The sequence below is a fragment of the Ursus americanus genome, chromosome X, assembly GCF_024610735.1.
Source record: "Ursus americanus isolate L20-20 chromosome X, mUrsAme1.1.p, whole genome shotgun sequence".
Lineage (NCBI taxonomy): Eukaryota > Metazoa > Chordata > Mammalia > Carnivora > Ursidae > Ursus > Ursus americanus.
Window position 1 is genome coordinate 19,951,854 of NC_142164.1, and position 22,629 is coordinate 19,974,482.

The 22,629-nt window shown below is 37.3% G+C and overlaps 1 protein-coding gene across 2 annotated transcripts in view; it reads right to left on the reverse strand.

Annotated features, from left to right (window-relative positions):
• SLC25A14 (solute carrier family 25 member 14) overlaps nucleotides 1–20,944 on the reverse strand; it is a 34,827-nt gene extending 13,883 nt beyond the window's left edge. The window contains exons 1-6 of one of the 2 annotated variants that reach the window (XM_045793818.2): nucleotides 20,798–20,944; nucleotides 15,410–15,503; nucleotides 13,959–14,106; nucleotides 11,462–11,556; nucleotides 10,106–10,191; nucleotides 6,333–6,428 (exon numbers count right to left, since the gene is read on the reverse strand). In XM_045793818.2, coding sequence (XP_045649774.1) covers nucleotides 6,333–6,428; nucleotides 10,106–10,191; nucleotides 11,462–11,556; nucleotides 13,959–14,106; nucleotides 15,410–15,503; nucleotides 20,798–20,929 — 651 coding nt within the window. In that variant the 5' untranslated portion in view covers nucleotides 20,930–20,944. Of the gene's footprint in view, nucleotides 1–6,332; nucleotides 6,429–10,105; nucleotides 10,192–11,461; nucleotides 11,557–13,958; nucleotides 14,107–15,409; nucleotides 15,504–20,420; nucleotides 20,665–20,797 lie in introns of those variants that run through there. The other variant, XM_045793819.2, reaches the window with a different exon arrangement.
• Nucleotides 20,945–22,629: the final 1,685 nt, after the last annotated feature.

Sequence of the window (22,629 nt, forward strand, 5' to 3'; positions counted from 1 at the left end):
CTGTGATCACAAAGACAGCATGGTACTGGCACAAAAACAGACACATAGACCAATGGAACAGAATAGAGACCCCAGAAATGGACCCTCGGCTCTTTGGGCAACTAATGTTTGACAAAGCAGGAAAAAACATCCAGTGGAAAAGACAGTCTCTTCAATAAATGGTGCTGGGAAAATTGGACAGCTACATGCAAAAGAATGAAACTTGACCACTCTCTCACACCATACACAAAGATAAACTCCAAATGGATGAAAGACCTCGATGTGAGACAGGGATCCATCAAAATCCTAGAGGAGAACATAGGCAGCAACCTCTATGACATCGGCCAAAGCAACCTTTTTCATGACACATCTCCAAAGGCAAGAGAAACAAAAGATAAAATGAACTTATGGGACTTCATCAAGATAAAAAGCTTCTGCACAGCCAAGGAAACAGTCAAAAAAACTAAGAGGCAGCCCACGGAATGGGAGAAGATATTTGCAAATGACACTACAGATAAAGGACAGGTATCCAAGATCTACAAAGAACTTCTCAAACTCAATACACGAGAAACAAATAAACCATAAAATGGGCAGAAGATATGAACAGACACTTTTCCAATGATGACATACAAATGGCTAACAGACACATGAAAAAATGTTCAAAATCATTAGCCATCAGGGAAATTCAAATCAAAACCACCCTAAGATACCACCTTACACCAGTTAGAATGGCAAAAATTGACAAGGCAAGAAACAACAATTGCTGGAGAGGATGTGGAGAAAGGGGATCCCTCCTACATTGTTGGTGGGAATGCAAGTTGGTACAGCCACTCTGGAAAACAGTGTGGAGGTCCCTTAAAAAGTTAAAAATTGAGCTACCCTGTGACCCAGTATTGTACTACTGGGTATTTACCCCAAAGATACAGACGTAGTGAAGACAAGGGCCATATGCACCCCAATGTTCATAGCAGCATTGTCCACAATAGCTAAATCGTGGAAGGAGCCGAGATGCCCTTCAACAGATGACTGGATTAAGAAGATGTGGTCCATATATACAATGGAATATTACTCAGCTAACAGAAAGAACGAATTCTCAACATTTGCTGCAACATGGACGGCACTGGAGGAGATAATGCTAAGTGAAATAAGTCAAGCAGAGAAAGACAATTATCATATGGTTTCTCTCATCTATGGAACATAAGAACTAGGAAGATCGGTAGGAGAAGAAAAGGATAAAGAAAGGGGGGGTAATCAGAAGGGGGAATGAAGCATGAGAGACTATGGACTCTGAGAAACAAACTGAGGGCTTCAGAGGAGAGGGGGATGGGGGAGTGGGATAGGCTGGTGATGGGTAGTAAGGCGGGCACGTATTGCATGGTGCACTGGGTGTTATACGCAACTAATGAATCATCGAGCCTTACATCAGAAACCAGGGATGTACTGTATGGTGAGTAACATAATATAATAAAAAAAAACATTTAAAATAAATAAATAAATAAAGGTGATGCATAAGTTCAAAAAAAAAACTAGAATCATTGATATGACACCCAAAGCACAGTGACAAAAGAAACAAAAATAAACTGGACTTCATCACAATTAAACATTTTTGTGATTCAAAGGATACCACCACGAAAGTGAAAAGACAGCCCACACAATGGGAGCAAATATTTGAAAATCATATATCTGATAAGGGACTAGTAGCCAGAATGTATAAAGAATTCTTACAACACAACAATAAAAAGACGAACAACCCAATTTAAAAATGGGTAAAATATCTGAATAGATATGTCCCCAAAGAAGATACACAAATGGACAATAAGCATAAGAAAAGATGTTCAACGTCATCAGTCATTAAAAAAGGTAAATCAGAATCACAGAGACATACTACTACACACCAGTAGAATGGCTATAATAATAATAATAAAAAGTATTGATGAGGATGTGGAGAAATTGAAACCCTTATACACTGCTGGTGGGAATGTAACATGGGGGCAGCCACTGTGGAAAATAAAATACTTTGGGAATTCCTCAAGGAATTAAATACAGAATTACTATATGACTCAGCAATTTCACACCAATTAATTATTATTCAGCCATAAAAAGAAATGAAGTACTGATAAATGCTAAAACACAGATGAAGCTTGAAAACAGTATGCTAAATCAAAGGAACGAGTCACAAATGCCATATATTTTATGATTCCATTTATATGAAATGCCAGAATTGACAAATCTAGAGAAACAGAAAGTAGATTAGTGGTTGTCTAGGGCTGGGAGGGTTGGGGAACATAGAAGTGATTGTTGATGGATATGGGGTTTCTTTTAGTGGTGATGCAAATGTTCTAAACTTACACATTGGTGATGGATGCACAAGTCTGTGAATAAACTAAAAACCATTAAATTACACACTTCAAGGGGCACCTGGGTGGCTTAGTCGGTTGCGTGCCCAACTCTTTGATTTCATTCAGCTCAGGTCATGATCTCAGGGCCCTGAAATCAAACCCTGCATCTGGCTCCTTGCTCAGCAGGGAGTCTGCTTAGGATTCTCTCCCCCTCTCCCTCTGCCCCTCCCTCCGTTCATGTGCTCACGTGCACTCTTGCTCTCTCTCTTGCATGTGTGTGCATGCTCACTCTCCAAAATAAATAAATAAATTTTTAAAAATTACATATTTCAAGATGGTGAATCTTATGGTATGCAAATTATCTCAATAAAGATGTTATTTAAAAAAAAACATGAAGCAAAAATCAGTGGAGAGAGGAAAGCTTCCATGTTTAATTTACAGAATTTTAGGATGTGCAGAAAAGACACATCAGGATGACAGAAACGGTATAATGCAGCCAGGGAGAAGGGAAGGCAAAGGGGTACTTCCTTACAAGTCCTCCTGTGGTAAGGCCATCAGGATTTCACTCACTAGCAGGTTAGTGCTATCACAAATCATGTTACAACACAGGGCTGCTAGAACATTAAAAGTCACATTTTTGAAGAATATTAATGACACAAGAACATGCTGATAACATTAAAGAAGGCAAGACATATAGTATTCTAACTTTGGGGAAAATGATATACATATACACACCAAATTTTTATAAAGGATTAAAAGGAAATATACCAAAATATTTTTCTTTATCTAGAATTAGGGTAACAGGTAAGTTAATTTTCATTTTTATGCCTTTCTTATATTCAAAAAAATTCACAATGAATGTTTTACTTTTATAACTCAGCTTAAATGTTATTTAAAATTGAAAATAACACACCATGGGGACAACTGCTTTCCGGGATACCAGTTATATTAAAGTGCTCAATCATCTATAAATTCCCAAACTCAATTTATGAAGTGGAAGTGATATAGCTGTGCTATCACTGATTCTGCTGATCAGGCTGGCTGGCCCAACAGTGCCTTTCACTCTGACCCTTCCACCTGCTCAACTGTGTTAGAAGATGATCTTCACAGAAGACAACCTTGCTGAATACTAAGGCCCCGAACAGGAGCCCATGGGCCAAATTCAGGCCACAGACATATTGTGTGTGGCCTACACAGTATTTCTAGAAGGCTGGATTAGCTGTCAGCATATAAAAAACAGGATACCTCACATAGGAATGAAGATTTCCAGCTTCTCTTGAAATCCCAGAAAATTTGACCACACTGGATTCCCATCATGCATGAGAGTAATGAACAGGGCACGTGATCTCCAGTTCACCAGAGTCCCCATCACTCTCTACAGTCTCTTCAACTCTGATATGTAAGTGACAGTTACACTTTGTTATTGCACTTGTGCTGTTATTTCTTACAATGGAGTTAGAAAATAAAATGTTTCCAGTACGCACCCATGTGAAAATCAAAGCAGAAAAAACTAACTAAAACACTAACAAAGAAGACCATGTGTTTGAAGAAAAATGCAAACCTACTTCCTTGTTGAAATGAAAAAATATTCCTGTATTTTAATATGCAAATAATACATGTCTGCGTCAAAAGAACACATAACACAATGTACTTCACTTCTGTATCTTACATGCCTGGAGGATGTAAGCAGCCTGGATCATAAAAGTAGCTATGCTCTGTTCCTCAAAATATTAAACATACCATATGATCCAGCAATCCCACTTCTGGGCATATACGCAAAAGAACTGAAATCAGAGTCTTGAAGAGATATTTATAGCACACCCATGTTCAGAGTAGCATAATTCACAAGAGCCAAGATACAGAAACAACCTACATGCCCATTAACAGATGAACAGATAAATAAAATGTGGCATATACATACAGTGGAAGATCATTCAGCCTTAAGAAAGGAACGATATTCTGATCATGTGACAACACGAATGAACCTGGAGGACATTATGCTAAGTAAAATAAGCCAGTAACAAAAACACAAATACTGTATGATTCCACTTACATGAGGTACCCAGAAAAGCCAAATTCATAGAGACAGATAGAAGGACGGTCGCCAGGGGCTAGGGTCAGGGTGAAATGGGGAGGAGCTGTTTAATGGGTATGAAGTTCCAGTTTTACAAGACGAAAAGAGTTCCGGAGACTGGCTGAACAACAACGTAAATGTACCTAACACTACTGAACTGTATACTTAAAAATGGTTAAGATGGTAAGTTTTATGTTATATGTATTTTACCACAATTAAAAATTTTAATTAAAAATAAAGTAGCTACGTTCCCCTGACAAAATCTCCCTGTTGTAATTATTGCTCTTTGTCTTTCTCTCAGCATTAGTTTGTGAAACATTTCTAGTTAGGTCCATTTTCTGGTTTTAAATTAGACTAATCAGGGGCACCTGGGTAGCGCAGTCGTTAAGCGTCTGCCTTTGGCTCAGGGCGTGATCCCGGCGTTCCGGGATCGAGTCCCACATCGGGCTCCTCCGCTGGGAGCCTGCTTCTTCCTCTCCCACTCCCCTGCTGTGTTCCCTCTCTCTCTGGCTGTCTCTCTGTCACATAAATAAATAAAATCTTTAAAAAAAAATTAGACTAATCAAGAAAGTGCACCATTATAAAAAGCAAACCTCACGGATCATTAATGGATGTTAAGACCATTAGGTGAAAGGTTATTAAATAATAGGAGATATGCATGTTGCAAGAATGTCATCCTACAGATTACCTGCTAATTACAAAGGGGGAAAACTTATCTTTTACAATGGTGAGATCTGGTGGACATCATCTTATCAAGTAATCAAATTCAGCATCATTAATTATGGGACAATCTAACATGTGCCTCTTGCTGTGATGCAATATGAAATATACAGTGTCACCTATGAAGTTCTCTTACCAAAATGTTTAACATGAATCTAATCAAGCCAACAGACCTAACTTTCAGTTTGCAGGAAATACAGGGGAAACATTCTATAAGAAAACTGGCCCGGTCTCATCAACAAAGGAGAAATTTGAATATAGACTGGATGTTAGGTATTAGGGACTTGTTGATTTTCTTAGGTGTGATAATGATATTGTTATTATGTATTACTATGTAGGAAAATGTCCTTATTCTTAGGAGATGCATAATGAACTATTTAGGAGAGTATCATGATGTCTGCAACTTCTTTTCAAATAGTTTAGCAAAAAAACCCCAAAAAACAAAGAGTGTATGTGTGCTTATCTGTGTATACACATACTCACAGATAAAGCAAATATAGCCAGACTGTAACAGTCATTTAATCTGGGTATGTTCTGTTCTTCCAACTTTTCTGCATGTTTGTAAATTTTTATAGGGAAAATATAAAGGAAGAAAAAAACAAAGCTCTCTTCTAGAGAGTCATTCTAGTCTCTCTCATATTCTAGTAGTCTTACTTAGTATTACAATACTAAGTGATTAAAATAAGATAAAAAGTTATAAGAACAACAATAAAAAAGGAGTATAGATGAAAGCCTGGAAAATAATATGACAAAATGTTAACAGTGATTATCTGTAGCTAGTAGGACTACTGGATTTTTTCTCTTTTATAGATCTCAAAATTTTATAGTACAATTTTCACTTTTTATAAGGTTAAAAAAAGTTGTTTTAGGTAAACAGAGACTATCGTAAACATATACTGCTGTGTTAGTACAAAACTAGCAAAAATATATATTGAAGAACTAAATTCACTGTGAATTTGAGCAAACCAAATGACTGCCTCAAATAATATAATAACCTTCTCTCACACAACCCCCAAAGATAAAGCAGAAATAAAGACAACTGGTAGGTTTTGGTCCTTTCATAGATGATAAGAAGTTTCTTACCTTATCTTCTGGGTTACCAAGAATCTTAAACAGAACAGTGTAAGATGACAATTCATAGTTTTATAGTTTATATAAAAAGTATTCTTTGTAAAGTATAGGAAACAGGCATAAAAAAATACCAGGAAAAGAGTACTCACCCTCCACAGACCCCTGGTACCTTCTTGTTGGTATATATCGATGAAGCTGCCAATCATGCTGCCTTGGAACAAGCTCCCCTGGGCTTGCATTCGAATCTAAAATAAGAAGATTCTTATCCTCTGTTTTAACAGAGACCAAAATGAGATGTTCCACTCATTTAAAATATAGAAAACAGTATTTGGGAATTATCAGAAATATTAGCCTGCTATTGTGATGAAATTAATGACAAATTATATATTTTAAAAATGTAATTTGTGTCAAAGTATATTTTATAAAAATGATTTTCATCAGCCTCACATTCCTTATACTAAGTCCATCAATTCTGGAGTTGAAAGATAACTTGTGGGAAAGCAAGAACAAGTACTCAATGAGGGTAGGAAATAATTCATTTAAAATGTGATTAGTTTAGTAAAAAATTAGAAACAATCTGCATGTCTAAAAGCAAAAAACAAAGGACTGGTTGCATAAATTATGATATGTCCATTTAATGGAATACTATGCAGCCATAAAATTTCACTATAGAATATCCGTTCACATTGGAAAATGTCAAAAATTAACTGCTAAATAGAAAAAGCATGTTGCAGAGCAGTATGCATGGTATGTCATTTTTATTAAAAACACATAAACTAATGGGGTGCTGACTCAGATGGTAGAGCATGAGACTTTTTTAATACATTTATTCTTTCAAGATTTATTTATTTGAGAGAAAGTGTACATATGTGCATGAGGGGGTAGGGGGAGAGGGAGAGAGAACGACAATTTCAAGCAGGCTCCCTGCTGAGCACAGAGCCTGATGCGGGGCTCCATCCCACCACCCTCAGATCATGACGTGAATGAGCATAAATCAAGAGTCAGATGCTTAACCGACTGCACCACCCAGGCGCTCCAAGCATGCGACTCTTTATCTCAGCATTGTGAGTTCAGACCCACATTGGGTGTAGAGATTACTTAAAAATAAAATCTTTAGGGGCACCTAGGTGGCTCAGTCGGCGAAGCATCTGCCTTCAGCTCAGGTCATGATCCCAGGGTCCTGAGATCAAGCCCCACATCCGGCTCCCTGCTCAGCAGGGAGCCTGCTTCTCCTTCTCCCTCTGCAGCTGCTCCTGCTTGTGCTCTCTCTCTCTCAAATAAATTTTAAAAATCTTAAAAAAAAAATAAAAATAATAAATAATAAAATCTTTTAAAAAATGATGTAAACTTAAAAAATAACTACGCACAGCAAAGAGACTGGATGAACATATACACACCCAAATGTAGACAGTGGTTTAAGTCTGAGTTATAAGACAAGTGAGCATTTTCCTCTTTTGTGTTTTTCTCCTGCCTTCTACTTTTTTCTACACTGAACATGCATTCTTTATGTAATTACTAAAAGCAGAAAAAGGTTTTAAAATGTAATTTCATGCTTACAAGACCTTAAATTGAATTCTATTTGTAAAAAGCATGATACCGTATTCTGCAAAGTAGCCTTTGCGAGGTGCAAGAAAGTAGAGCTAACATTCAAAAGCCCTGTGAAAGAGCTGGTACAATTTCCCACTGACTGCACACATAGAATCATAGTAGTCACTAAATACTAGTGGCCCAAAAGTGGGCCTGATTTTCATGACATGCAACTCTAGGTTTCAATAAATGTCTTTGGGAAAAAATGAAACAGCATGTTTTTATGTGGAAAGTCAATTGTTACTAGGGGTTTTGAAATAAAAACCCAAACTCAATTAAATTGGAATAGAAATTATCACAAAGACAAGTGGAAACTACAAATATCCTATTCTAAGTAAGAGACTTCTTGAAGGAGGTGATTCCTGAGCAGGGCTGGGACCAGGATTAGGTAAGTGTGGCACTTTCCTCTGGCACAAAATGTAGGAGAAGGACTCAAAAAACCACAGTAATCCAGACAAATAATAATGCAATACTTCAAAACATGAAAATATATGCACAAAACCCACAATGAACCAAATATCAAAACTGTAGTTAACTAAAGACAGGATCCAAAGGGGTGACATTTGGGTGAGGTGAGTGAGATGAATTATACAAAATATTGGTATTTTGTTAATCATGAGTATGTTGTATTCATTTTAGTTTTTGAAAAATATTGCATAAAAATGTTTTCTCTTGATTACTGAGTTTTTTGTGTCCCCTTTCATTTTGCATCCAAGGGGAATAGTTCTGTCCCTGTTCCTGAGTGCCTTGAAGGACAAATTCATGAAGAAAGAGGGGAAAGGCATTACAGTCAGAAAGAGAGCTGCATACACAAAGGCAAGCAAATAACACATAGTAAATCAGAAAGAGTTGTCCAAGGATATGTGAAAGGACTGAACAGCTCAATTATGATTATAGATCCTATATTGGTACTTTCACCGTCTAAGTTTGTGATTCTCCCCATCCCCAGCACCCTCAGCCCTACCTAGGTATAAGAAAAGAAAAGGGAGATTATAGCATTGGTCAATGGTTGTAATCGTACCAGGCAGGTCAGAGGGACAGGAAATTGAAGCAAATCACTTAGGTGATTAAGTCAAGGATCCGGATGGATAAGAAAGGAAGCTTTAAGGAGTTAAGTATTATTGTTCTTGAAAAGGATACAATCAATTCTCTTCATAAATACTTGCTCTGTAAATTTAAAGTGATATAAAAATTCTATAGCTACATTACTCTCAGTTTAATCCAGAAAGATCATTTCATATCTTTTCTCCATCAACCATCACTGGTTTCTTTCATGTGTGCTGTGTTTCAAGTCACACTCTTGGTTCTCAAAATTCTCTGAAGTGCAATAGATCTCTCTTTCACTAACCTAGTCATCTGTGGTTTCGAATAAATAAAGCATATGTCCTCTTTTTTCTCACATTTCCCCTAAAATAAATGTCAAAAGCTTGGGACCCTCTCAGACACTATAATCATATATGTAGTGCTTTTAATTAATCATAAGTTTAAATAAGTTATTAACTATGTAGAAAACGTGTACCATTTTATTAGATAAAATGAGTACAGTATTATTAAATGTTTTATCCTGTGTTTTGATAAAATCTGAAAGAAATCCAATTATATTTTTAAAAATCAACACCACTAACCTATGCTGTTCTAGTTCTGAATTCAAAATATCCCAACACGGACCAAAATATGCCATTTTAAAGCCAAATCTCACCCTTAAAGGAAATACCGGTAAGACAAGAAAAGACAATGCATTATAGACTAAGGTACCTCAATTAGCTATTAAAGGAGGCTTCTCCAAAAACTGTATTTTGATTTATCCCTTTGTCTGGTACCCCAGATTACATCACAGTCAATATACCATACTAAGATTTGAAATGGGTGGGGAATATGCCTTTCTTTTGTAAAGTGGAGGAAGAACTATTAAAAACACAAATTCATTCTCAGATCAATTTTAGAAGACAAATGGAAGTAAGGGATCTGTAAATTGATTCCCTTAAAATTGCATAGTCCCTGGAAAGAATCTTATAGGGGTTTGCATACTCTAGTTTAAAGACCAATGGATTAACACATATCATAATAAATTGATTACTACTTACTGAGCACCTACTATATACCAAGTATGATAGGCAGCTTACATATATTATCTCTAATCCTAAACAACCCTATGCAATAAGTGCTGAATTATTTTCATTTTATAAATGAGGAAACCAAGGCTTAAAGCAGTTATTTACCCAAGGTTTTACAGCTGGCAAGTGACAAAGTGGAGACCTAAACCCAAATATGATTCAAAGTTCATGCTCTTTTCATAACACTTTCTATACATCCAATGCTACCAGACCTCTCTTACCTTTAGTACATCAGTGGGGTTGGCTATAGTGGAAGATATCACTCCTGACACTACCCCACAGATCATATTAATTAGAAGAGTTTCATCTGTAAAACGGAAAAAAAAAAGTCTTTTTGTATTAAGTACTAGTTTTGAAGAACAGAATACTCATCTATCAGAGGAAAAGAACCCTGGGAAGAGAAATGACTGTAAGAAATGAACCACAAAGCTTATGAACCTAAAGAAACTCAAATATTTCTAGATCCCAAATCAGTACTGAAACAGAAATCATTATTCTTAAAAAAGTATTTCTAAAAGACACTGGAACATGTCCTATTATTCTATATACAGCAACTGCCAGTAACCCACATAAATTCAGAATGTGGTATTTCTCCTTCAATCATTTCAAACACCTAAAGAAAATTCTTTTGTCTTTTTCTGAAGAATCATCAACTCTAAAGACTTAGGAACCAAATGTTAAAAAATAAAAACTTATGTGTTCACAGAAAAAAATTACCTAAACATTAATTTTGACTGGCCTTGATATCTACTAGCTTCTATTTATTTAAAGAAGATTCTGTAGACAAATATGAAACTAGTCATTTGAAACTAAATCTGCTCAGCCAAAAGAAAAAAAGATGAAACCACACAGCATAATTTTCTAAAATGAAAATTCCATCTTCACCATGCTTCCTTACCATGAAGAGCCTACAAATAGAAACTAGGTAAACCCAAGTGAAGCATCTGTGAAAGGAAATTATTTTAGGAAGCGAACCCTTTAGAATCCTCAAAGAGGCTCCAGAAAAAGTCAATTTAGGACAATAAAATAATTCAAAGGACATTACTAATCAAAAGGCTCTCCAGCTATCCCCAACCATGCAACAGCTAGGCCTGTGGTAAAATACCCATTTAGTATAGTATCAAGCTGGAAACGCTGCAGCAGCACATTTAGAGACATATGATAATGCTGAATGTGGGTAAGGTGGCCACAGGTACAACAGAACCTAGAATAGTCTAAAATTACTCCATCTAACAAAAGCTTATCAAAATTGGCCTCTAGAGAATTGCTTATAGCTGAAGTCCTTTTGTTGATGAAGGCAGCATTAATTTTCTGGATAAACTTGTCCATTTTCCCTCTGTGATGACCAGAAGCCTTTTTTTTTTTTTTGATAGGAAAAGGGACAAACTTAAAGAGCAGGTCCCTCTAACCCATATTATCACCTCTGCAAGGATTAATCCCAAGTCAGTAGGAGCTTGCTTTGTCCTCGCAATGACTGTCACCAACTCTCAGACATCCCATGATGCATGCTTCTGGGTAAGCATGATTTCAATAATCCCTCTGAGTACTACCGCAAAAGAGAATGAGTCTATACTTACCTTCTAAACGTTCTACAAATAATCTCTTCAAGCTTTGGTAAATGCCAATTTTAATGGTGCCATATGATGCCTGTCTTAGTAAGGCAGGGGCAATCCTGCCAAAAAAGAAAGAAAGAAAAAGTCAATTATACTCAACATGCACTTGTAGATTATACATATCTAGATAGTTTACTCATTTCCATTATCTCATTCCACCCAACTACAACAGAATATGCAATATACATTCACCAAGAGAGAGCACATTTGATCATAAAACAGACCTCAACAAACTTAAAAGAATTGAAGTCATATAGAGTATGGTCTCTGACCATAATGGAATTAAACTAGAAATCGGTAAGGAAAATCCTCAAACACCTGGAAATTAAACAACACATTTCTAAACAATCCACGGTTCACAAGAACTCTCAAAGGAAATTTTAAAAATACACAGAACTGAATGAAAATGAAAATTCAACCTATTAAAATATGTAGGATACAGCCAAAGCAGTGCTGAGAGGGAAATTTATGACACAAAATGCTTACATTAGAAAGGAGAAAGGGAGAGGGAAAGTCTCAAATCAATAATCTAAGTCCCTAACTCAAGAAACTAGAAGAGCAAAGTAAACTCAAAGCAAGCAGAAGGGGAGGAAATAATAAAGAGCATAAATTAATATAATTGAAAACAGAAAAATAGAGAAAAATCAATAAAGCAAAAAGACAGCTCTTTTGGGAAAAAAATCAATAAAATTGATAAAACTCTAACAAGGTTCACAGTAATAAAAAGAGAGAAGACATAAGTCACCAATATCAGGAACAAAATGGACAGCACTACAAATTCTGCAGCCATTAAAAGGATAATAAGATAATGCTATAAAGACTTTATGCTCATAAATTCAACAACTCAGAAGAAATGGACTAATTCCTTGAAAACTACAAACTACCGAAACTCTAAATGAAATAGATAAAAATATGGGAATCATCAAAAAAAGATGAAATCGATAATCTGAATAGTCTCATAACCATTAAAATATTTTAATTCACAATTTTAAAGTTCCCAAAAAGGAAATCTCCAGGCCCAGGTAATTTCACTGGGGAATTCTACCAAGCATTTAAAAAAATCAACACCAATCTTACACAATCTCTTCCAGAAAAGAGAAGAGAGTATTTCCCAATTCATTTTATGAGGCTAGTATTACCCTGATACCAAAACCAGACAAAAAGAGTACAAAATGAAAAAACTATATGCCAATATCTCTCAGGAATTTAGATGCAAAAATCCTTAACAAAATATTAGCAAACCAAATCTAGCAATGTAGAAAAAGAAGTATACACCATTATTCACCTTATGGAGATTCACCACTTTTTTAATTTATTTTTTCGGTGGGTTTATATGGTATCATTTATTTTTTATTAAATTCCTTTTTAATTTAATTTCAAGTAATTAACATTTAGTGTATTAGTTTCAGAGGTAGAGTTCAGTGATTCATCAGTCTTATATAATACCCAGTTTTCATTACATCATGTGCCCTCTTTAATGTCCACCATCCAGTTACCCTGTCCCCACCATGGAGGTTTTTTAAAAATCAACCTTACTTCATAACAGTTGCAGATACATCTTTAATCTATCAAGGAGGTACCAGAGCCAAGATTTCACCCTATTTAAGTTCTGCTTATAAACTGAAGACATTCTCACTCATACCTCCTTTGAGATTCTTCCAAATTGCAGAACTACACTTTAGTAGTTATAAATAGAAAGACGACAGCAGCTTGGATGGTTATGATTTTTAAAATGATGACTAAATATGCATATTTCTGACATTATTGCTTGCTATTAGAAAAAATAATCTTGTGATTATCCATGCTGATTAAAAAACAAGGTGAAACAGCTGGTCCATGATTCACTAGATTCAGGCTGTATTACTTAATTTTTTTCCCTAAGAAAATTACTTTTTAAAATTAAGTCTAATACAGGTTAATAATAAAACTGATGTTCATTCTCTGAGCAGTAAACTGGTAACCTGGATGCAGGAGTGACCTAGGAAATTGGCAGCAGATAAATGACAAAATGGATGATAAACCACAAACCTACAGCTAATTAAAAGTTGACAAATAGATGGGTCTCCCTCTTTCTGGCAGTTTAAACTGCCAGAATAGTATTTCTTTAAAGAGGAAAATTTTAAAAGAACTGAGTATTTGGCAACTCAGGTAGAATATTACAGAAATATATACATTTAACTGGTGCTGCTATTCACAGTGGCTATCAATGACGTTCAGGAAAACAGGAGAAAGCCAATGCTGCAATGAGATATCCATTTTAAAACATATCACTTAAAGCCAGATAAACACAAAATCCAAAGCTCGAGACCTACCAGCAAGTGAAATATAAACTGGAACATCAATATTGAATTACAAATTGGAATGGTGAATATGACGGGCACAACACTACCAGACAGCTGAAATACATGGCTTCTCTAAAAAGTATTTCCCTTCATGATGTAAGGAAAGAATACACTCTCACCCGGAATACAGAGCCAATACACCTTCTTCTTTATAGATGCGGAACAAGGCATGAAACATTCCTCGGTATTTTATCTCTTTAAAGCGAACATCAATACTTTGGCCTTGAACTTGAAGTCGCGTTTTGGTCAGGTCCACAGGGAACGTTCCTATAAAGGATCATACTGATTTATAAGCTTTTCCAAAGAGTCACAGTTAAAATTTAGGCCGAATTTAAGCCAATGACAATTTTAAAACGTAAGACAAAGTCCTTTTTATAACACATAGAGGGTATCTCTACTAGGAATACCACTGTCAGAAAAGTTGTATGTGTTAAAGTGAAATATACTGTACTGTATCTATGCAGTAGGATTTCACCCATGCTATAATTAAAACTGTGATATAATGAAGTGCTTTAAGATGGTCCTAATATACAACAAATACAAAATAATTTAAATGATGTTTTATTCATCTGTAACATACAATTTGGCACTTGTCTCTTCCTCTGCCCCCCATCTCATCTCCCCACTTCTCCTTCATAAAATCTCCCCAGATTTTCACAAAGAAGATAGGAAAGCATGGGACTGCTGTTCCAGGTACCCTTATATACTATTAGAAAGTTTAGTGGGTTTTTTTCTTTTATCTGTTTACAAGAAACAAATAGTTTCCTAATATTATGAAAGATAATGGCAAAGTCCTATTTGGTCTACTCATCTTGGTTCCCAGGTAATTCAGGATTAATAACAGCACAGTGCTTAGGAAATTTCTTTAACCAACTTCTATTTTTACATCAACACACAGAAGTGGCCATTACATTGACAAAATATGTTCCAGGGAATATTTCGAAGTCTAAAACTAACAAGATTATGTAGCTCTGGTCACTGATGACCTTGATATCACAACACCAGAGCATTTGCCAAGAAAGTCAACAAAGATAAATGGATTAGAGTCACTTATGAATAGTTTAGGAAAGAGAAAATTTGGAAAATGAAAAAACACAATCTAAAAATACTTCAAAACTAAAATCAAATAGAGAAGAATCTAGTTTGGTCTTATTAGTCAATTTTCTTCTAAAATGGCACAGAGGTTTGAAAAAAAGAAGTTTGGATCCTCACTAAGAAAATTTAACAACTTAGCATAAAGGAAAGAACATTAGTACAAAAATATAGCAGAAACCCCTATATTATCTAACTCCCTTTTACTTTTCATATTACTTAAGCCTAGAGCAAATTAACAAATCACTAAACTATCAAAAGAGCTTCTTAAGTTTGACTTTTCTTAATCTCATTCACCATACCATTTATTTGTAGCACTTTCTCAGAAAATATTACTTAATGGCTTAGAGACAATAGTTTTTAAAACAAATAGAATGAACGTCTTTTCACTTTTTCTCTAGCTTTCACCAAAAATAACTGTCACCATAAGCTACCATCTATACCATAGAAGCAGACTTGTCAATTTTCACATTCTTACCAAACTCAGCAACAATAGAGGCAAGGCCGCCATATACAAAGGGTTTCCAATTCAGACCAGACATCTCATGGCTTACAGTGGCACTTTTCTGGTGCTAAAAATAAACACAAATCAGAACAAGGCACAAGAGTAAGGAGTATTTGTTAGTGTCTGATCACATTATTTGTATCAACAAAATTGACAAATAAAACAGATGTAGAGGAAAAACCCTACCAAGTGGAATGAAACAAAATGGGGAATCCTGTTTTATGTGCTGGATGATCATGAATGTGTTCTTTACTGCCATTCTGTATGGGTAGGCGTGCAATTCCCTCAAAGATTAACTTGCGCCCTTCATTTGCTCTAGTTTCTTTAATTTTATCCACGTTCCCACCCAAAGAAGAGGTTTCAGTCCATCCAGCACAACCAACTTGGACATTCAACTAGACAATTACAAGCAAAGGAACCTGGAGTTCAAATTATATGGGCTGAGGCATCTCATAAAAGCAGTTCATAGTATTCTGTGACCTTGATTCAGGTGCAAAGCAAAGGCTGACACCGCTCCCCTCTCACGTTCTTAGCCCTCTCATCTCTCCACTAAACTTCAGAGTTCTAGTTCATCTAGCTACTTGTAGCTATACACAACTTCTCCCCACAAAGCCCAAGCTGAATGAAATACTTTTTCATCTTCCTTCTGGTTCCCAGAGGAACGAAAACAATATAAATGATGTCTCTCTTCTCTCTGACATTTAACATACATCCATCTAGTGAATTTCTTTTTCCCTGGCCTTTTAAAGCACATTGATACAAATATTTTCTTTGATGTTTAACAATGTATTTAACAATGTATTTCTACTCCCAGCCCCTTTTACTTCTTCCCCATCCCACCCCCATTAGACCTGTCATCTTCAATCTTTTCATTTTTGTTTTTCCTGCCACTCTCAGCTATCTCTCTTGGATTTTACTTTTTTTCCACAGCTCTGCCCTTTAGATCAGTTTTCAAATTTTAGGTACACAAAAATGATCTAGAACATGGATTAAAACATAGACTGTTGGGCCTCACCCTCAAAATTTCTGATTAGTGTCCTGGGTTTGGCCTGAGAATATGCAAGTTTCCTAATAATGCTGGCGCTTCCACACTTTAAGATCTACTACTACTCTATGCATCACCTACTAAATCCTGGTCCAGCTGGAAGTAATCTCTTTTAAGATGGACTCTGAGATTTCTTTTAAATATTCCTTTTCCAGAACTTCACAGTACATATACTATTGAATTTCAAAAACATCTTCAAGTGCTTTACAGTCAGGAATAAAGACTCAGAAGTCAGACTGCCTAGGTTCAAATCCTGACACCACTTACTAGCTCTGTGACCAAGTTACTTAACCACTCCGTGCCTGTGTTTTCTGAACCATAAAATGGGGATAATAAATACTATCTTACAGGGTTATTGTGAAAATTAAATGATATATGTAAAATACCTAGAAAAGTATCTGGCACCTAGTGCAACTATTATTTTTTTAAGTTTATTTTTTTTAGTAATCTCCACACCCAACATGGGGCTCGAACTCACAACCCCAAGATCAAGAGTCACATGCTTTTCCAACTGAGCCAGCCAGGCACCCTCTAGTTCAACTATTAGCTATTATCATTACTACATTTCGAAAGGTACTCAAATTTACATTTTAACAGATATTACTTGCTGCCCACCACCTCCACTGCCCAATCTGAAGTTAGCACCATTGAGTCACAGTCTCTTTTTAGGGGAGACAAGATTTTGCTTTATTTCCACAAAAGGAAATCTCTTTAAGCACAAATGAACAATTTCCCAAAGAGGACAGCAAACATGCAGACAAATGTTTTAGTAAGAGACCACAAAAATAATTATGGACACTTCTTTTAAGTATAGTGTGATCAGCCAGTCCATCTGATATACAGAGTCTGGAATAGATAGCTCTTTTGGAAGAAAATTGTTGAAAGAAATTCTAAAAAGCAAAATAGGAATAGGCACTTCAAGTACCAGCTGCAGTTTGAAATGAGTCTCAAGTACTAAATATTATCTTATTAACATTTTCAGTTATGACCACATTTTATTACAATTGATAGTAAAACATGACACACACGGTGAGAGGGTAAGCATGGAAAAGCAAGGACCATGGCATATCCCCTCTCTTAGTCAATGAAAAGGGCATTTTTCCCTCACAATTTAGAGATTTCCCAAAACAGTCAAGCATTTCAAATGGCTGCTATGCTTCTCTTCAAAGCTTTCTTTTTACAACTTCTTTCCACTCATATCATTACAGAGAAAGCCTCTATCAGAACTTTACTACCTGCTACCCAGACTTTTAAAAAGAAGTTCCCAGGGTTCAGGGAATAATAATAAATCAGTTAAAAACAGAGGGCAGAGCCATAGCAGGGAGTGGAACTTTAGGTTAGCCAGCCCAGTGGTTCCTTAATGAAGTTTTCACAATTCTGAGATGAAATGAAGAAAATAAGGGCACCTAGTGCTTTTTCTTCAGCTGAATGAAGTCCTTTAATTTAAAGGACTATCTATTAGGAAATCATGTTCTTTCTCCTGGAGCATTTTTTAAAATCACCTTTCCTGTATGAAATGTAGTTGGTAGTTGATTTTATCTAGCATTCTTCTTAGCAAAATAAGACTGACTACCTTCATTTATGCCTCCTCCCCACACTTTCACTTAAATGTTACTGGTCCATGAAATCCAAAACTCTAGGGACCACGGGCCAAATTCAACACTGCTACCACTCCCCTATCTGTCAGTAAAATCCCTTTTCCTCCATGTTAGGAAAGAATCTTGTTATGAAAAAGTCCTTTATATCTTTAATTAGGTCTCCTTTTAGACATTTTTTCCTCATTGAGCCAAAAGTCCGCTTTCCTCTAGTTTTCACCAATTTGGGGAGGTAATATTAAACGTATTCTTTTTCCCTAGGGGGGGGTCCTTCAAGTATTTAAAGACAGCTATCATGTTTTCCTACCTCTTATCTTTCTTAGTGTAAACATCTACGATAATTTTCATCACTCACTATATATATTCCATTTACTACAGCTGAAAATTGCAGTCACTTTTGTGGAGGCCATATCACACTACTGAAATCATTAAAATGTCAGCTAAAACCTCTAAGTTTTTTACATAAGGCCATATACATGCATGCATGTCATGTTATATCTATTCCACAATTGTGCAATGTTTTTTGAATCTTCATTTACCCCCTTCTATCTCTTAATTTCAGGCACACGGGATGAGGTTTCTCTTCCAGTTGTCCCATGTTATTTTCTCTCTTGACTAGGTAAGATCCCTAGGGCAAACACCATGTCTCACGAATTGGGTATACAGCCATTAAATACTTGGCTTATTCCAGTGAAATGTCCTTTATCTATGTAGGCAGTATGTATACAAAAGATTATGTGAGGAATTAGAAAGTTAACTTGCTGGACCTGAGCAATGCTACACACTCTGTACACAACATTTTGTTTTTATTCATCCTCAGACATTCTCTAATTCTCTTCCCTGGCTTCTCTGCAGAGAATTACTTGTGTAAAAGACCCCAAGCATGCTAAAAATGATTCTAAAAATGATTTTTACTTGTGGGGGCTATCCCCAGATATGGGTAAAAGGAAAGAAGTCACATCTGAGTTAAAACATAAATATACTACCTTAAATATTTATCACATAAAGAAGCCAATGAAAAAATGTCTTTAAAATGCAAACATGTGTTCTGAAGTCCAACTAAGGAAAATCTGATAGCCTAAAGAGTGAGAAGAATGTCCCAGAACACAAGTTACATAGCACTTACTATTCCAAATATCTGGTCAGATAAATCTGGGTGCTTTTCTCACTTTCTCCTTTAAAAATGAGTAGGCATTACAGATTCTCAGACTTGGGAGATAATAATGGAGAGAGAAGCAAATATTTATTGAAGGCATACTAAATGCCCAAACCTGCAACATGCTATGGGTATAAACATCATGTTTTAAAAAAAACAAACATACGTTCTAACACATGACAATATCTATCATTCAACCTATCTTTCCTGGATAATCAAAGGGATTGGGGTGGGGATAAAGTTGTATGAAATATAGCACTTGCCTTTCAAGAGCTTATAATCTGGCAGAAGAAATCAAAGTAGTTCATTAGAGAAAAATTGAGTACTAAATTATATAGTACAAGCTACAAGAGCAGGAGCATGGAAAAGGAGACAATCAGCATGGGCCTAAATAATTTGAAAGGCTTCTGGAGGTGAGAGACTTAAAATGGGCCTTGCCAGACAGCAGGCAGAATCAGGATAGGTGTAGGTAAGGGAGGGGTGGAGGAGGAAAACAGGATGAACAGGGACACAAATGTGGGAAAAGCACAGCATGTGGAGGCAGGCATCAGTATAGTGTGCTCTGAGAAGGAAGAGTGGAACCTAACTGGAACAGGGAATTGATTGAAACAATTATCAGACAAGAAGTATGGTAAGGAAAAGGTTACACTGAAAAGCTTAAAACCAAAATGCATGTGTGGCAGGGTGGTAGGGATACTGTAAGTTTTTTAACAGGGAAGGGACAGGAGGATATCCACATTTTAGTTAGTCTACTAGGGCTGCAGCAAGCAGTGGATTACAAACGAGAGAGGCAAAGAAACTAGCTTAGGATGCTATGAAGTAAAGCAGACAAAGTAAAGCAGACAAGATGTTTGTTGGCAATGAGGTTAAAGATAAACTTCTAAAATGGAAATACAAAGGAACTTGATGATGTAGGGAATGAAGACAAGAGTTCATAATAACTCCAAGCATCCCTAGCCAGGAAAAACCAAGAAAACACTGACAGAAAACCACAAACGTCCCTGCTGTTACCTTGTCTGAGAATCTAACTCATGTTGATAATGGCTGTCATCCCAATTAGTTAGCTGAACTGCATTTTAATAGATGCCTTCAATGCCTCGACCTCAAGGAGTGGCAGGGGGTAGAAACTGAAGGGGAGCATCTTCTAACAGCATCCCTCACACTAACACAATGGAGGTGTTTGCTTACTCCGCTTACAATCACCGCCGCCGTTGCAAACTTCACCCTTAGAAAAATTAGGATTATTCCAGGAAAGATACCCATTCACCCTCTGGGTAGCAGGATCTTGCCAGTTCCTCAGCTGTCAGAGCGAGCTCGTGGAGAGAAGGGAGGCGCCTGAAGAAGGCGGCCTCCCAAGGGGGTCGAGGAAGCAGGGTTCAATCGAAGAAGTAAAACCACCGATGCCAGAAGAGTGAAAGACAGGGAAGGGACTCAGCTGAGGGGAGAGAGAGATCAAAGGACCGTTAAGCCCCTCCCAGGCCGGGAACCAGGCCAGCCCGGCCCCGCGCGGCCTGGCGAGGCCCAGCCCCGCTCCCCAGCCTGGAAGTCCAGGAGCTCCCCCTCACCTGCTCGGGCTCATCGCACGACTGGGAAGCCGAGGCTCCCACAGTCGGAAACGCCACCGCAATGCCAACCCGGAAGCATTGAGACCAACGGAAGTAACCAAGTCGTCGCCCCGGCAACGGTGGCACAGGCATTGCAACACCACCTCCTCAAAGCCTAAAAAAGAAGGCGCAAAATAAGAGGTGGAAATGACAAGGGTCTTAAAGGAGGAGTCGAGCCGGCTGCGAGTGCAAAGACCCAGAAAGGGCAACCTTTTGGAAGGTGTAGGGAAAAAGAACTAAGGCGTGAGAATTTGGCAGCTTCTGCAGCTCACATGCTCGCCAGATGGAGGCAGAGATGTCGCCTGGTTACCAAGTTACCACCCACCTCTGGTGTACTAGGGCTTGGAAAGGGGCGGGGGTTAAGAGGAGAGCTGCCCGCTGAACCTAAATGACGCGAGGGGCGGGATAATCGTAGTGAAGGGAGGGGACAATCGTAGTGAAGGGGCGGGGCGGGGCGCCTGCGCTCACGGTACGGAAAAAAAAGGAGGGAAAGTGAGGGGAGCGGGACAGAACTCTTAAAAGTAGGAAAACGAGGGAAAGGAGTGAACGGTATTTAGTGAGGTGCCCGAAATCGGAAAGAAAATAAAGATAAAGTAAATAAACCGCGGCACCGAATGAGCGCCAGGTATGAGGGACTGAGGAATCAGACTCAGGCCCTGTACTCAAAGCACACGGTTGAGAAAAAATAGGTTGGAAACAGAGAGGGAGACCATAAAAACGTAAAGATAAGAGAACCTGAAGAGTAGAAAACCTAACGGGGAAGTCCAAATTAATCCGTACCTCACAATCAGCCAGAAAATGAGGAGCGAGCCCGATGTCCGGCTTCTGGCTCTAGCCCCCTGGGGACCGGAAGGAATGTTTGCAAAGCACCCTGGGTAATTCTGTTGACCAATGGGCTACATTTGATTTTTAAGCCGCTCACGCGGAGGTTCCATAATCACGTGAGAATACAAAATGATACACTGTGCGTTAAGTAAAAGTGGACCAATGCAAGGCGATGGCCCTAAATTATTGTCTAATTAATAAATATTTAGAATACTTTGTTCCGAAAGGCTTTTTCTCATTTTAGTGAACACTTTGGTTTTTCCTCCCATTAAAAAATTTCTTCAGGCAGCGCACATAATATTGCCTGATGTGGAATGCTTACCAAGGATGGTGCCAAGAGCTTCATGTGCAATCACTCCATGAGACAGGTACTATTATTTTCCCTTTTGATAGATGAGAAAACTGAGGTCTTAAAAGAGTAACTTGTTATTGGCAGAGCTGGGACTCAAATTTGGGTCTGACTTTAGAGCTTAGGCTCTTAACCGCCATGCTATGCTGCTCTCAACTTTAATAGTACCCTTGTTACCTTCAGAAACTTTCTTACTAAAAATAGATAATATCAAAAACATGTGCATGCATTCCAAAACGTGAATTCCCTTCAATTTACATCTCAGCAAAGCACTCCTTTCCAGCCAAAGAGGGCTGTAGCTTAGAGTCCTTCTTACTTGGAAGAACTGTATTCTCTGCAATGATGTGAATTTTATGTCTCCAGCTGTGTGGCCTGGTCCTGTCCCTCACATCCAAGTCACTTAACTTTATAGAATTAAGGCCTTCTCTATGAGCAAATCACTGTTTTAACTTTTCTACAAGACTGTACTTTATCCTCCTCAGCCACTGCCACCACCAGCTAATTTCACTGACTACCCAGGTAAACTTTGTTAAAAGCAACTTTGTTTTCAAATGGCCTATTTTTAAAGTTCTACAATAGATGAATTAAAAAGAGCGTTTGTAGAAACATAAACACATAC